This window comes from Diadema antillarum, unplaced genomic scaffold, assembly GCF_040938485.1.
Source record: "Diadema antillarum isolate AM-2024a unplaced genomic scaffold, OU_Dant_1.0 scf00000082, whole genome shotgun sequence".
Lineage (NCBI taxonomy): Eukaryota > Metazoa > Echinodermata > Echinoidea > Diadematoida > Diadematidae > Diadema > Diadema antillarum.
The window spans coordinates 571,794-588,726 of NW_027270971.1; the positions used below are offsets into that span (position 1 = coordinate 571,794).

Below are 16,933 nucleotides of genomic sequence, written 5' to 3' on the forward strand. Positions count from 1 at the left end.
ACGGTTAGTAACGTTACATTTGTCCGGAGTAATTCCGCAGGTCATTTCACCCTTTTGTAATTGACAAAATGTCACATGACTTCTGGAGTATTTAAATGTATTCATCCTTTACCCTTTAGCAAAGCTTGGAGGAAAAAATTTCAAAGGAACCCACTGTAATTTGCATTTAAGTAAATTTCAGCATCCCCAGTCCCACATGTACATTTTAGATGATGGTTTTAGATCTCGCAAAATCAATAAATACGAAAAATAAAATCTACTGAATTTGAAAGACCTTAATGATTGATGAACATCCATGGCATTAGTTGATACCTAAATCAAGGAGTAAGATAAAGAGGCACATTTCTTTTATCCATGTCATGTCCACCTAACTGCGGAATTGCCCATCTCACTTTCTAAAACTTCATTGAGCATTGTTCATGATTAAAGGTCTTTTATATTAACTGATATTAACATTAGTATTACATGAGAACTCGATGGCATTCTTTCTTCCTTTTGACCCATGTGGATAGGGATCTACACGATACATGTATGCCAAAAGTTCTGCTTCTTCGAAACACCCATAAATCTGTGACACAGATTATAAGAAGGTAATAATACGATGCAGATCTGTCAGATAGAAGGACAAGTCTGTGTTCTAACTAACTTTTATGGTAAATTGTCTAGAGGAGAGAAATGGTGATAAATGTCCTTCTCATCTACGAGTGGGACGGAGACATTCAAAATAAATGAGGGGAGATTGGGCAGACAAACTCTAACTGACATTGCGTCTTGTGTTTTTCCAAGAAGACAACACAGGGTATGAAATTCAAAGCAAATGAGGGAGTTGCAGCAGATGATTTCTATCTGACAATGGGTCTTGTGCTTTTCCGAGAAGACACTGCATCTTTTTAAGGGGCATATCTCATCAGAACCATTCAACGGATCCTCCAGAATCACTGTGAGGTAAAACCTCACCAAAACACAGTCCGCTACCATTGCAAAGAGGTGTAAAACGTGGAGCGCACACCAATGACGAGGGAGAAACACACAACTACGTGTCCTTGGAGACGAGTACTCCGGAAGATGCCGTGCTATCCGCCGCCTGGCTCGCTGGCTGCTCCGTAGGTTGCTCCCCTCTTACTCTCAGGTTGTGCTTCTCCCGGTATTCGTTGATCTCCCGACCTTTCATCTCCATCTGCTTGGTCAGATTCTCCGTCAACTTCTCAATCTAGGGGAGAGTCGTGGAACAACACAAGACAAAGTTAAATCACAACCACTTGTACATAAAAAACTTGTATGCTATAAATAAGCAATCATAATGATGCTCATCATTAAAAGAATACCAAATTGTGATGATGATTATTCACAGCGCACTCTTGTTATAACGAACATGGTTATAACAAAATTGGCACTACAATGAAGTTTAAATCCAGGTCCCCAATTTATCATCTCTACCTTTATATACTTCACTGTTTGGATATAACAAAAGATCCAGGCCCCAAACTTATCATCTACACCTTTACTGTTTGGATATAATAAAAGAATAACATAATTCTGATTAAAGAACTCAAAAGCATCAAAATGCACTTGAAATGTCAAAAACTCTGAAAATGCAAATTCTGATTCATACATGGGATTTTCACTGATTATTATCTTTTTGTTTTTTCGTTTTTTGCTCCACTTAATTTGAGATTGGGAGTCTTTAATTTAATAAGACAGGACTGAAATGCACTTCCAGTATCATTTTGAATGTCAGTGCATTAAGTAAAGAAAAAAAGGAGGACATAAAACAGCACATATTATAAAATGGGTTCAAGAATGTAGCCAATTGGAAGCGCTGAAATGAGTCACGTGTGCGTGCATTAATTTTTACTATCATGCACGGCCTTGCAAAAAAGCGTAAAGTCACTGACGTCACAATGTTTACACTAGCAGTGCGCACTTAATAAGTTGTTACAAGTGCGTCGCGCGCTACCATACGCGCTGTCAATCCTGTAAACAACTTCTCGTTCGGGCTGCCAGTCGGCCTTTCTTGTGCACAACAATCATGTGGCGTACGTATACGCTTATACGCACAGTACTTACATGTGCGGGATTTCCGAGTGCGACGTGCGTAAATGTTGGGGACGAACATCCTCGGACGTCTTGACCCACAAAGGTACGTGAAAAACGCTGACAAATGCTGTTAGTTTTCGAATTTTCGACCCATTTTATAAAACAAATGATGCACAGGATTATTTCGTGGCGTTAGTGGAGGCGTAGCTCACTCTCGGGTATTTACAATGTAGTGCAACATGCACTCGGCTTCGCCTCGTGCATGTTTCACAATTGTAAATACCCTCGAGTGCACTATACGCCTACACTAACGCACTCTATCCTGTGCATCATTTGTATACTGTAACCTGCCAGTATAAAGGCACATTCAATAAATGAAAGAGAAACAAAATGACATAAAGACAGATAGGACCTCTTTTGCACTCTAATACACACCATTATGATTTTACTTCATACAAATGCAACTTTTACCCATCAAAAAAATAATGTCTACTGCAAAGAGAAAAGATAGAAGTAAAAACAGAACAAAACAAAACAAAACAAACATGAAAAACAAAAACCAAAACTCCCAACTACTGAATATGCTGAATATTTCGCGAGGTTTTTATTTTCAAAAATTTCGCGAGTCAGGTGCTATTCGCGAAATTGAAGACACGCGAAAATATTGACTCTAACCCCAATGTGAATGTGACTTTAATACGGGTGAACATTTCTCCGTTCAGTACAGGACTCCACAATCGCGAATTCAACCACTCGCGAAATTGTAAGGGAATTCCCGATTCGCACAAATTTAGACTTGCAAAATGGCATATACAGTATTCCAATGATAGACAATGCACTAACCTGGTCTTTGTTGTGTGTCAGTGCCGGTATTACGTCTTTGACGGTTCTTTCGACCAGAACTCCTCCGACGAGACGGAAACATTTTCTCTCTCCGTCCACTTCCTTCAGTGTTTCTAGAACCAATCTGGAGGGATGAGGGTGGAGAAACACAGATAACAGATAAGCAGAAGAATCTATTTAAGAAAATCATCAATAATTCTAGAGATGAAGCAATACACACATGATGTATTAGTTTGCATCTATAGTGTTCTACTTAAGGACACCATAGAACACAAAAGGAAACTGTCTGACTAGGTTCAGCAAGCACGCCATCTTGGAAAATGCCGAATAAAGATGTCAAGTTTGAAGTAAATGTTACTTCTCTGGTTGACCTACTGTAAAAGTGGTTTCTTTCGCGTACAGAAACTTTCGCGGTTTCCATCGGTGCCAACTTTTTCGTGTGTGTTTAAATTCGCGGTCGGTAATGATAGCGTTGTAACAGGCGACGAGTTCAAAACATTTTCGCATGATGTTAAATTCACGGTTCAACCTCAAAGCGCGAAAATAAAACCACTGCGAAAGAAACCACTTTTACAGTATTTGTGCGTTCGAAATATCTGACTAGTACATTGTACAGTATGTTAGCATGTTACAGTATCAGATCACGATCTGTGAGACAGATTGATATTGATGATTCTGCTTCACTTACTACGTCTCTCACTTTCTCCTCCTCCTGGTTGAACCCACCTCCTTCACTACTGAAGATTTCAATTTGGTCAAGTTTCATAAATATGACATGGGGTTTGAATGTACCGGGTACTGCATAATTTTTATGAACCCACCCTGTCAGGGCATCCCTGCATAGATTCCTGACCAGATTTTGGGGACTTACAGTTTATACGATGATATATGTTGCATTGGGGCACTGCTAGCACAAAAACGAGCACATGAACTCCCACTTTTTATTGTTTTTCTGGAAGAAGTAAGCCCTTTTCTACAATTTGGTCAAGTCTTATGAATATGACATGCGCTTTGAATGTACAGCATATCAAAGTTTTATGAACCCTGTCCTTTAGCTCACCCCTAACAGAAAACGTCGATGAGAAGGATTTGAGAGATTTTGGTGTTATCTGCCGCGCGAGGGCGCTGCTTGCTCGAGAATGAGAGTGTAAACCTAACTTTAAAATCTTTTCCTCTTTTTGGGTACCTTTCTCTGCAATTCTTGCAAATTTGGAGAAAATATCATAGATTTTGAAAGAATTATGGGGATTTAAGTTTGTCATTGCAGATTTTGTCGCCAATCATTGTCTAGATCCTGTAACGCTATCATTTTGGTACAGCAAGGCAGATTAGTCATATTCTTCAAAGTCCCAGAACTACATCGCAGTAGAAGAAAAACAAGCACATGAACCTATGATTTTATTTACATATTTGGGCTTCATGGGTCAAAGTTACAGTATGGAAAGTTTCAAGAAAATGACATGGACTTCACTTCAACTGAGGAACGTCCTTATAGTTAAGGATTGGTGAATGCCTTCGCTTCAGAAATCACGCAGTTACAGTTACAGAGCTCGTTACTCGCCGGTAGTGATACAAATGTGTGTAGAGTAGACCCAACTGTGTTTACACTTCTGTACAAAGCTTAAAGGACAAGTCCACCTTCATATACATAAGGATTGAGAGAATGCAGCAATATTAGTAGAACACATCAGTGAAAGTTTGAGCAAAATCGGACAATCCATTCAAAAGTTACGAATATTTTAAGTATTTGCGCAGTCACTGCTGGAAGAGAAGACTACTACAGTGTATGATGTCACATGCGTACAACCATATAAGGAAAATAAAAAGAGAATTTCACAAAACTTTACTTTTTTAATAAAGTGCACAGTTCTTCGACTTGTTACTGACGTATGTTAAGGGTAATATTATTCCCCCTGCCTTCTGAAAGAGAGAAGTCAAGTGTTCTTTTGTTATGCGACAAAAATGGAAATATGTTGAATTTTCTTTATTCTTTCTTTATGTCGTTGTACTCATGTGACATCACAAGCTATAGTAGTCTTTTCATCCAGTCGTGACTGAGCAGAAACTTCAAAAATTCATAACTTTTTAATGGATTGTCCGATTTTGCTCAAACTCTCACTGATGTGTTCTACTAATATTGCTGCATTCTCTCAACCCACATGTCTATGAAGGTGAACTTGTCCTTTAATAAATATAGCCACATATTCATGATATTGATAAAGGGATTTCTTTCATCGTACAGTCAACCTTTATAGAACAGCCTACCGTCGAAAGTCATAATAGCAACAGTCAACACTACGGTGTGAACTCCTTCAAATAAAATTCAGATTTAGAGAAGGCATGGAAAAATTAATTTACTTAAAACATTATAACCACGATTCCCATAATGTTCTTGCCCTACCCATACAATTTTCTCTAAAACCCTCGAACAATATCTCGTTTGTGAAAAAACAAATTGCAGCAAGAGAGTAAGACTCAACCTTGTCAAGACAACAAGACATTGTCTTTGACAGGATGCAAAATCTATAAAATTTTACTTGGATTCTAGCGTTACAGGTAGCTAGAACCTTTCTCTATTTTTTTTTAATATGCCCAACAATCAACATCAAGGTAAATAAATCAAGGTAGATCTACAACGTAAATAAAAATAAAATGTCTTTGGCGCTGATGTAACAGTTAAAACCGTACTTACATAAGGTCCTATTCAGCTATTGTTTATAAATATCTGTACTCTCTGACTGGGCTGATCGTGCGTGCCATGCCTGCCCCGGGCGGCGGGCGGGTAGCTTGTGCTCGTGCTGGTCGTAGCCAGCTGCACACTCTTCTGCGCCAAGCCATGCCCTTGGTTTCCACGCCCAAAAGCCCTGGCCCAGCAGAAACAATACACGCTACATTTCACAACGTACAGAAGCTTTGCAGAAGAAAAGCAAGTACATAAAAAAAGGACCAAACCTGTGTTCATTTTGATCAGATTCAAGCTCAGCAATCTTCGAAACTAGCGCTCGTTGCTCCTGTCTTAATTGGTTGAAACCACCTATTATCTGCTCCGAAGAGAGGTTTTTAGCATTGGAGTTCTTCGTCGCTTTCTTGTCAGCCATTTTTGCATGCACGATCACGATGGACATGTGGATATTTTTCCGTTGATGGCGCTATTCATATTGACAAGCAGTTTGCAGCGCAGCGCAGACGTACAAGCGGATGAACCTAGGGCCTAGGGCCAGGGAGGTGGACTTACAAACTGTAGGATTCCTGACTTGGATTCGTCCGCAGAAAGAACAATTGTGTTGATTTTTTAGGTTGGTTGCTAAGGCTATTTCTTAACAATATTGTTGACATAATCATGAATTTGTGTAAATTGAATGAGAGCATCGAACTCCTATTGCTTACATGGAGAAACGCTAATTGCTCTTTGGTCTTTGGAATTGCAACATGATATGTAATACCTGGGACTGCAGTAAACTTTAGTTTTAGACACGTAATTCTGATTGAAGGCCGAGCAATGCAAGGCCAAGGACCCAACTAACGTTAGGTCAGTGAATCAGTCGACCAACACCTGACCTGTCCACCACAGACCGGTATGGCAGCGGTCTTTCACAATTGACTAGAGGTATGTTGACTCACTCTTCAGTCGTAGGTGTACGCTGCATTTTTTGGAACAAGTTTGAATCTGGATTGGCCAATTAAATTTAAATTTACATTTATTAAACATTGGATGGGTCATTATTTGTAACTTTTACAGTTTATTGTTAGGTCTAAATTACACAATTTATAGTTGCTGTGTAGTGTTGTAAAGCTGTAACAGTTAACTCTAGTCTAAATTTATTTGATTTGATTATGAGGGCCCCCATGATGTGACTGTGTCCGTGAGTGTTCAACTCTATCATTAGGGACGCCGAACGTCAAGGACATAGCCTTCAGAAATTGGACACCCGCTTAATTACGTGTTAATCAATCCGCACCATCTCGTAACCCCGCGTACGTCAAAATGAATGAGGGGTCAAATTGCATCCGCCGCCATTAAAAATGAAATGAATCCTCATAAACTTACCACAAATTCTACACGTTCATCTCACTTTCCTACCCCGATATGCAGTTATGACAAACTTTGTACATTGTAAATCATTATTACGGAAAGACTTGCCTAAACATGATGTGGAAGACGCAGAATATTCCAAAATATATCCGAGTACATGCTGACGGTTGACCTTCAATCGATGACCATGCTGAGTAAAGTGATTGCGCAATGCCTGGCCCCGCCCTCCCCAGGGGCCCCGTGTAATCCTAGTAGCGGGCGCCCCACACCTTTTCACTTCTTTGGCTGGGGCCCTGTCGACGGTACATCAAAAAAATCCAATTTGTAGTCGAAATGACAGACATTTGTCCCCTTTATTTATCTTTTCAGAAACTTATTAGATTGTTTGCTTTGATAAGGAGCTATACATAAAAAAAAATGTAGCACTTTTACTGTTGATAGGACGCGTTGGGAACATGTATCCACATTTGCAAAATATTTTTTATGATTTTTTCCATTCGGTTTGGGCCCCAAGGGCCCTAGCGCATTTTTGCGCAAAGGAAAAAACCCTTTATTCATGAGATGATGTCATGCAGGTTCTGTTAATAGGCGGAGCTAACGCCGACTGAACTCCGGTGTTTAGTCTTTGGCCAAGGCAATTACGATAATTATACAAATAATACACAGGTGAGAGTACGTCAATGAAGTTGTAGCGCACTCAAGGGTATTTACAATTGTGAAACATGCACGATCGAGGCGAAGCCGAGTGCATGTTGCACTACATTGTAAATGCCCGAGAGTGAGCTGCATCTCCACTAATTATTTGATTTATGAAATGGGTCGGAAACTAACAGAATTTTTCATGTACCTTTGTGGGTCAATACCAGTCAGCTACATGTAGCACTCGCTCAAAAGTCAAGATGTCCGAAGATGTTCGTCCCAAACATTTACGCACGTCGCACTCGGAAATCCCGCACATATACGTAGGCCATCGCCACACATGTTATGCACAAGGAAAGGCCGGCTGGCATGGCACGGCAGCCAGAACTAGAAATGAATTAAGAGAAAGGTCAATGACAATTTGACAGTTGACAATTGACAATGACAATGACAATTTAATTTATCTCATGTCACCCAATCAGGGTATTGGAGATAACCATGTGAATTATACATTTGAGATTACATATCGAAAAAAAAAAGAGAAAAGAAAAACGATACGAAAAAGTACAATGAAGGTACATAAATTTACTGGGGAAAAATGTGTAATCTTATGCAATGAACCAAATAACCAAATAACGAAAAGTTGTTTAACTAGAAGTTGTTTACAGGATTGACAGCGCGTACTAAGTAGCGCGCGACGCACTTGTAACATCTGCGCATGCATGTATAAGAAAAATCATGAGCGCACACGTGACTCATTTCAGCGCTTCCAATTGGCTACATTCTTGAATCCATTATATAATGCCATATATTTTCCCCATATGCGCACGCGTACGCGTACGCACGCTATACGTTACACACGTTTACCATAACGCTACGGGACAGCATGCAAGGCTCCCACCGTAAACTCTGTATTCCAATTTAAATGATCTCTCCTTTAAGAATTCTAACCAAAATTGATCTAATTGTCAAATATCTAACAAACTATTTTCATCTGCCTTGCTTATAAAGAACGCAGTACCTGTTGTATGCAGGTACTCGTATTTGATCGCGTGTTATCCCCACGCACCACGTCGGGTTTGGTTTATGCTGTAAAACGAGGAATTTTCGCGTGCACTTTAATTTCGCGAATTTCGCGAGCGCCAAGATTCGCGAAATTAAAATGCACGCGAAAGTCCTTGTTTACACTATATGCATTGAACGCCAGTGGCACTTCGCGAAAATTTCATACCACGAAAAAGGCTGTCGATCCAATTCGCGAAAAATTCATGCCGCGAATATATCATGTTTTACAGTATACTAAGTACGTACGCGTACGTGTACTCTATGAACAGGGGGCATGTTCAGTGCTGTAAAGCGATCGCGCTGTGTGCGTGACTGCTTGGACGTGGCCTATATAGTATGACATGTATGTTATTGAATTAAACTGATATGTGCCTACCTTTGCTTACTTATGCAATAAACATAGACTCAACATCACATAAGCCAATAATAAACTAGAAAGAATTGAGGTTGTAAAGCTATACTCTCATTACGATGTTCCAATCGTAGGCATATTATATTCCTGTGACATATTGCCGAATTTGCATACCACGATTACCAGTATAATACGGTACCAACTTCATTCATATTCGAGTTTGAACTTCATCAGGATTTCACAGTTAATTGAAACTTCATGATATTATAAGTACAAAGAACATTATATGATACGAATAAATGATACTTCCAATGGAATATAGCTGTGCTGAGTTTCCCGTTGACATCAAGAAACCACGCCGTGCAACACATTCGTTCTCTCTCGATCCCGCACTCACGATACACCTCTGCCTCTCTTCTACTGGCAGAGCAGAATTAATCCGTACCAACTTCATTCATATTCGAGTTTGAACTTCATCAGGATTTCACAGTTAATTGAAACTTCATGATATTATAAGTACAAAGAACATTATATGATACGAATAAATGATACTTCCAATGGAATATAGCTGTGCTGAGTTTCCCGTTGACATCAAGAAACCACGCCGTGCAACACATTCGTTCTCTCTCGATCCCGCACTCACGATACACCTCTGCCTCTCTTCTACTGGCAGAGCAGAATTAATCCGTACCAACTTCATTCATATTCGAGTTTGAACTTCATCAGGATTTCACAGTTAATTGAAACTTCATGATATTATAAGTACAAAGAACATTATATGATACGAATAAATGATACTTCCAATGGAATATAGCTGTGCTGAGTTTCCCGTTGACATCAAGAAACCACGCCGTGCAACACATTCGTTCTCTCTCGATCCCGCACTCACGATACACCTCTGCCTCTCTTCTACTGGCAGAGCAGAATTAATCCGTAGCTGCAAACCTTTCTGTTAGAAGTGTTAATCAGCATAACTTACTGCTAGAAGACCTGCCATAAATATGAATATAGATACAACATAAACAGACTAAAAAATTGAATGGTCTTCTTACCAACTGTCATGGCGACATGGACCTTTTTCTGCGGAAGAGAGGAAGAGATTTAGCGTGTCACAGTACTCTATGAATAGAGCGTGCCTTCTGTTTCACAATGCGATACTACGTGGCGTGGCGTGGCGAGGGACATTAAACAGAGAATGGCCTTGTTTTGATCACGAGGAGGAGAAAGGCCTCCTGGGTAATATAAACAAAACCGAGAGAGAGGTGAGAGAGAGAGAGAGAGAGGGGGAGAGAGATGGGGTGGGGGTGGGGGTGGGGGGTAGATTGTGTGTTGTGCAGCAGTGAAAGAGTGAGCTCTATAGTAAGAGGAAGATTGAATTGAAGAAGAAAGCAAAAGGAGAAATTGTACTGCAGAGATAACAATCCATGCTTTCCTTCAAACAACATATCTTTTAGTGTTCATGGTTATCTATATAATCATTTCGTTTTATTTCAGGTTATAGGGCTATCATACTTGTTATCTTAATTTTCATACAAAATGATTCATTGTGTCATATGATTCTGTTATGTTTCTGTCACTATTATTTTTGGAACGAAAATAAAAGATTACTCATACTACAACGGTATAAAAGGTGAAGACATACTTTATGTCATTTCTCGCGTTATTTCAGTGTTGTGTCTCGTGTATGATGTTCGGAAATATTTGATTGTGCATTGTGTATTGTGATATAACTCATGCATCTATGTTGACAATTATTTTGTACATTGGCGGGTGTAGGCCTACATGTATCTTAACCTGAAGCACTTCAACTCAATATTGATACGCAGCTTACAGCTGCGCTACCCCTTGAGCCCATAGTGTTCGTATTTTCTATGGCTTTCCAGCCTCTATTGCGATAAGAAGTTAAGACGCTTAAGCTCAATCTTAATTGGTCATAAACTTGACCTCCCAAGCACACAACAAAGGCCTCTTTCAAATTTTGTAATCCCCTGTTGTTTGAACCCGACTGCTGGTAGCCTTGGCGTGGGAACTATGTTGTCTTTTGCGATAACCTGGGCTTGAAAAGTTAGCCGGAATGCCATATGCTATAGTCAGTATACTAGTACTTCTCGAACGCCAGCGTGATAGGATCACCAAATCTCTAACCTCGTACATATCAAAAGTCGTTATATGCAGTATCAAACTTTTCAAAGCCTCCAACATTGGTAAGCTATACGTGTTTCTTCTATTTTGCATTAACTTGTTGGGTGTGAAATAAGTAAAATGATGATGTTGTATCCGCTTTCAGTTACACGATGCTTTTATTATATTTGAGGAGTTTCACATGAAGTTCGAAATTTCCTGCTTCTTGCTGGGATTTCTTCGTCATCAGAATTAACATTCAATACATTATTCTAACGTCTTGATATATTACAACTACGGTGTATTTCAATTACCCTTTATAACATCTTGAAGATGAACTATGCAATTTGTCTTGTGTGAAAGTGACATTTCCGGCGTATATAAACACAAATAACTTTTGCGGTAACTTTACAGTATGTCGGTCAAGGTTGATTATTCTGTATGATTGTGTGTGCTTTTGTCATGTCGGTATAATTTGGTAGTAGATGGATACATTTTATATTGAAATGAGAAACAGTGAGTTAGCAAGCATAGAAGCAGCGTAGTCTCATTGTAGTGGTCAATCCTTGTTAGCGTATACACATCCCTGATGATTATATTGTTTTGAACTTGCAAAATAGTATTTTAGAATTGGTCTTTATTGCTAGATTCGTATATATCTTCGTTTTCAAACTTGATATCGTGTGCTTTTTATCTGTTTGTTTCATTCCAGAATTTTATTTATTGTCCTTATGTTCACCTGCTGTTCTTCGACTTTTTTTCCGGCTTTTGTTGAACCACTTCGGAGTGATGAATTCGTTTCGCGAACTCTAGATAAGTTAAACGGTTGATTCATCAGGTTCTTTTGTTGGATGTTTTGTCGTACATGACCAATACTCCTCTTTACGCGCTTAGCAAATTTTAATCGCGTATAAAGCGAAGCAGCCGAAATAATCATCGTTGACTCATATTCAAACACTTCGAATTCGGTCTTTGCGAGAAAATGAGAATGGTAAAACGGTCACTAATAAGTCTTGTAGTTTGTTTGTTTTTTCGCTGAATTCCCGTTTCGAAGCATATTATTGTTCGGGGTTTTTTTCAGAATAATTTAATGTTATTTCGGCGAATATGTTTGCGATAAAGCAGTTCAAAAATGCGGAGGTATGACGCTGAATTGTTGCTGTGGCCAAGAATTGGCTGATACGCAGGTATAGAACCGTGCATCAATTTTGTTTTTCATGAAGCATAAATTGTGACTAATTCCGGTTTTTATTGTTGTTGTTTGTTTGTTTGTTTGTTGTTTTGTTTTTGTTTTTGTTTTGTTTTGTTTTGTTTTGTGTTTGTTGTTGTTGTTGTTGTAGTTTTGTTTTGTTTTTGTTTTTGTTTTTTTTTAGGGGGGGTTATACACCAACAAACAACATCAATCTTGGTTGAGCGCACTTGGGAACTGCCCCCAAGGCCCTGCCCAAGCCCTCTTTTCATCCCGTAGGATCAGGCGAGGAGTTAGTTCCTGCATGGTTCCTGTATTTATTGTCGTATGCTTGCAGGTTCATGTGGGCAGAGAGGTGACTGTTGCAGGCTCTTTTCTTCACATTACTAACATCTTCCTTCTGCCAATCAGAGTCTGTGACTTTAGCTTGTTGCTCTTGGCTCTTCGGTACCAGTGGCGTGTATTCCTCTGCAAGTCAGCTTCAAGGAGCTTCGTAGGCCGTGCGATGTATTAGCTTCTGTTGGGAGATAAGAAAAAAGGCGGGAACAATGATGCGGTCATACACTAACATGCATGACAAACAAACACACACACACACACACACACACACACACACACACCCTCACACACACACACACACACACACACACACACACAAGGAGAGAGAGGGAGAGGGGGGAGAGAGAGAGGGGGGGGGGGAGCACACTCCTGCACACACTCGCTCGTCATCAATCTCTCTTCACACATCAGTCTGTTATCTTCTCTTCCTCTCTCTCTCTCTCTTCCCCCTCCCCCCCCCCCCTTCTCTCTCCCTCTTCCTCTCCAGCGGCATTGTTTATAAACCTCCCTGGTTTATATTACCCATCAGGCCTCTCTCCCGCTAGTGATAAAGGCAAGGACTCTCCCAAACATACGCCATTTTGTATCTCCCATGCGCTTGCCACGAATATTAGAGAACTGACCTGAAGCGATCCAAGCAGCTTTCATCAGAAGGGATTCAGATGTTCTGGGCGGCATATGCAATTGGTAAGAAGACATTTCAGTTTTCTATTCCTTTGATGTTCATACAGTCATGTGATGTGTATTATGTCAGTATAGTAAGTTATATCAGGCAGTTTTCTGATCATAGAATAGCTTGACCGAAGATCGGTTCCTATCTTGTTCGTTGTTGCCGGGAATTATGTTCCGGCCCGGGCGGGGAGGCATCACGAAATCCCTTCCTTCCTATCTGAAGGAGAACCGTAAAAGTAAAAACAGACAAGGAAAACAATTTACAAAATCCCCCCAGACAGACGGATTTTTCCGCGTACATAGATTCAAGACAAAAAAAAAAAATCCGTCCTTGCGGAGTTTTTAGTATTTTTTTTCCATTCACGGCTCTCCTCCGCCTCCTTTACTAGAGTAGAGGGGATTGTATGAATGAAGCGAGACGCAGCATTCTCCGCGGACGGACGGAACATTATCCCGACGACCAGGTACAAAAACGATCTTCCGGTCAACAGAGATCAACACTTTAATACGCGTACGGGCAATCCATCTAATTCCAAACGTAAGATGTTTGGTATGTAATAGCCATTTATAATCATGGATTAAGGGCTGGAATATTAAACACTGACAAATAGAAGTGATGCATATGAATCATAGTACACAATGAAGTAGAGGTTACTAGTATCCTTTCTGAGGGGAAATCTGCGTGAGTTCACGTATTATTGTTTGTTGGTACATTGTATCACCAATGTCCCATGCAATGCTCACTCGAGATTATTGGAACCATGGCTTGCTCCTGTTATTAGGCTTCAATGTGCTGGTCATGATAATTATACAAAATAAGCAAAGAAATCTTCAACCAAAACAACCATTGTTAAAGACGGAACTTGACTTCAGTGCATATTCAATGCAGCCAAAACCTAGTTTGCAAGCACAAACCCTTGTTGGTCGTATTAGGAGTCTGCATGTGCCAAGACTAATACACGCACCATTGCACTGCAGCCTCTCCCAAACACAGGGCCTATGGGACAGTGCCGAAGTGGTGCATATAGTAGTCTTGGCGCAGACTCCTTTACGACTAACAAGGGTTTGTGCCTGCAAACTAGCCAAAACCGGGATGCTTTTGTCCCCTGCCTGAGCTATCCCATGCTAAATGTATCGGAAACGCTGCTCCGCGCACGGCACCTGTTGTATTAACGGTGTCAGAATGATCAGCTCCACCCTTCCAACTTTGATTTTAAAAACGTTTAAGATATCCCATAATGATTCATATGTGTTGTCTGTTGTACACTAATCATCCTAACATTTTTTGCAAAAACCTAAAATATAAAGAGATATCAGTATTTTTCCTCATTAAACTAACTGTTGGCGGTTTTATAGTCTGGAAACTTTTTCTGTTGTTCACATTTTGTATGTTTGACCAAACTTACATAACATCGATTATACCGGAGTTTAAATTTTACAATAGTTATTCTATCCATGCATAGTTCACATCTAAGAAGTATTTTGAAACACTAATACCGCGGGGTTTTTGTTTCATCTGCAAGTAGCAAGGCCACGATTTACGACCATTAGATCAATACAATGAATGAACACCAAACATTTTGTCCTTCCCCCATTCATTGTTTGGAATTGATGTTGAGTCTAATCCCCCTTAATGGATGTATACCTTCTCCATGCCAAAACTAATCCCTGTTCAACTTCAAGACCCCGCCCCATTGTCATCTTCATTGTATGTTGATCATTTTTTGTGTGTTTGAATAGGGGCTGTATCGAGTGAGTCGTACTTTTCAAGTGTATATGGGATTTGACGCTCGAAGTTATACATGATATATATTATTAGAACTAGAAGAGATTTGATTAAATACTTAAATAGCGAATGTGTGTATCAGAAGTCATTCTGCAGCGTAGTATAGGAACCTGATTCCAATACACAACAATAGTATTCGAGATTAACTCATTATACGCGATAAAAGGAATTTTTTTCCATATTGACATTCTTTTGCTTTGATAAGCATATTGTGTGAAAAACAAATGAAGTTTCGTTCCAAAAATGGAGGAAATAGCTGTACACTCGCATTAGTATAACTAGTATTCCCCGATCCTTTGCGAAATCAGTTTCCATTATATATATATATATATATATATATATATTTATTTATTTATTTATTTATTTATTTATTTATTTATTTTTTGGATAAACTGTAGATATCTCAGCACATTAGCGTTTCCACGACGATCTGCCATTGGAAGCACAGACGCACCAGAATTCATCGCCTGGCGGGAGGATGGACTGCCCTCCGTAGCCTCATCACTCCTGCTGCCGTCAGGCCCTGGCTGAAAGTCACACCCTTCAAGGCGAGATGACAGGTCACAAGCGAGCCGGAAGGACGTGTATTAGTTTGCATCTATAGGCAGAGTTATAACACATTTCAATTAGGGTGCATTCAAACGGTATTACATGCATATACAAACATATTCTTGTCTTCCTAATAGATGTTCTTTGTGAAGAGTGAAACTAGATGTACAAGTATATAGGCCTAGTCATCGGCGATGCTGATTTTAATGATAACCAAATGCTGACACACGGACAATTTAATCAAAACATAGCTGTGTATTTTGGTTGTTATCCATGGAGGTTACTATGAAACGTTGAATTGTCACACAAGTCCTACTCAGAAATTATGATTTTTCAGACTGATACTTAACTAGTAATAGAAGGCCTTTTTACATGACTATATAAGTGCAGATTTCAATATAATCGTTCTTCATTATACCTCCCTACAACGAGGGTAAATATTGAGGCTGTTCATATCGCCATTATCGTTTCATATTTCTATCTTGTGAAGAAAGATAAATGGAGTATAGTGCTAATTTGTCACGTGACAAGATTTAAAAAAAATCGAAGTTCATCTAGCTGTAATCAATGTTAATGTTGCCATCATATCACCAGTTTCATCTGTCGTTTCTTGTGAATAATATAAAGGGGTACGGGGCTTGTGTAACAGCACTGAGCAACTCGTACTAGCTTGGGGCAACCACAACTCTAAATATAGACTCGATACTGTCAAAACCATGTTTGTACTAAGGGAAGCAGAGGAATAGGTCAGGAGGAAGTAGAAGGTGAGGAGAGAGGAAAAATTGGACGACGGAACGTCTTGCTTGTTGACTAAAAATGAAACTTTCGTTACACACACAGCTAGCTGGCCAGTCAGTCCGGAAGAATGACGCACGCACGCAACACAAGCACGCCGATGCGATGAACGGAGGTACAGTGAGCAACGGACCCGATTCACCCGCACACAACTGACTTCGGCCAGCCTGACAGCGGAGTAATATGGTGCTTCGTACGTGGTAGCTTTGCCCGTGAAATTCAACTTGAAAATTTGATTTAATTTTCAGTTTGAGCTCGTACAGATATAGTTCAACTGTAAACAACTCATGACGTGTTACATTTGGTTCTTCATATGGTTCTTTCTGACCATATTGATGATTTTTTCTTGATTCGGTCATCGTAAACCCGTCCGTAGTTAATACTGCTGATGCACATAAACCAATGCGCTTACACTTGCGCACAAGTCCCCAATCCTTCATTCCGAGCATCAGTTGTCACACTCTGGAAGGGTTCACGATTAACCAAATCAAGAAAAATCTTGATCTAGACAGA

General features: G+C 39.8%; 1 protein-coding gene and 1 long non-coding RNA gene across 2 annotated transcripts; both read right to left on the bottom strand.

Moving 5' to 3' along the window:
- Window positions 1-714: 714 nt before the first annotated feature.
- Window positions 715-5,990, bottom strand: LOC139717756 (prefoldin subunit 2-like). The gene is made up of 3 exons (XM_071629258.1): window positions 5,833-5,990; window positions 2,881-3,004; window positions 715-1,210 (listed from the first exon to the last, which is right to left on the bottom strand). Exons 1-3 carry the CDS (start codon window positions 5,976-5,978, stop codon window positions 1,034-1,036), a joined length of 447 nt encoding a protein of 148 aa, XP_071485359.1. The 5' UTR covers window positions 5,979-5,990; the 3' UTR covers window positions 715-1,033.
- An 826-nt stretch (window positions 5,991-6,816) lies between these two features.
- On the bottom strand, window positions 6,817-10,100 carry LOC139717757 (uncharacterized). The gene is made up of 3 exons (XR_011709999.1): window positions 10,022-10,100; window positions 7,761-7,939; window positions 6,817-7,206 (listed from the first exon to the last, which is right to left on the bottom strand). It is a non-coding gene; the product is annotated as an uncharacterized lncRNA (long non-coding RNA).
- Window positions 10,101-16,933: the final 6,833 nt, after the last annotated feature.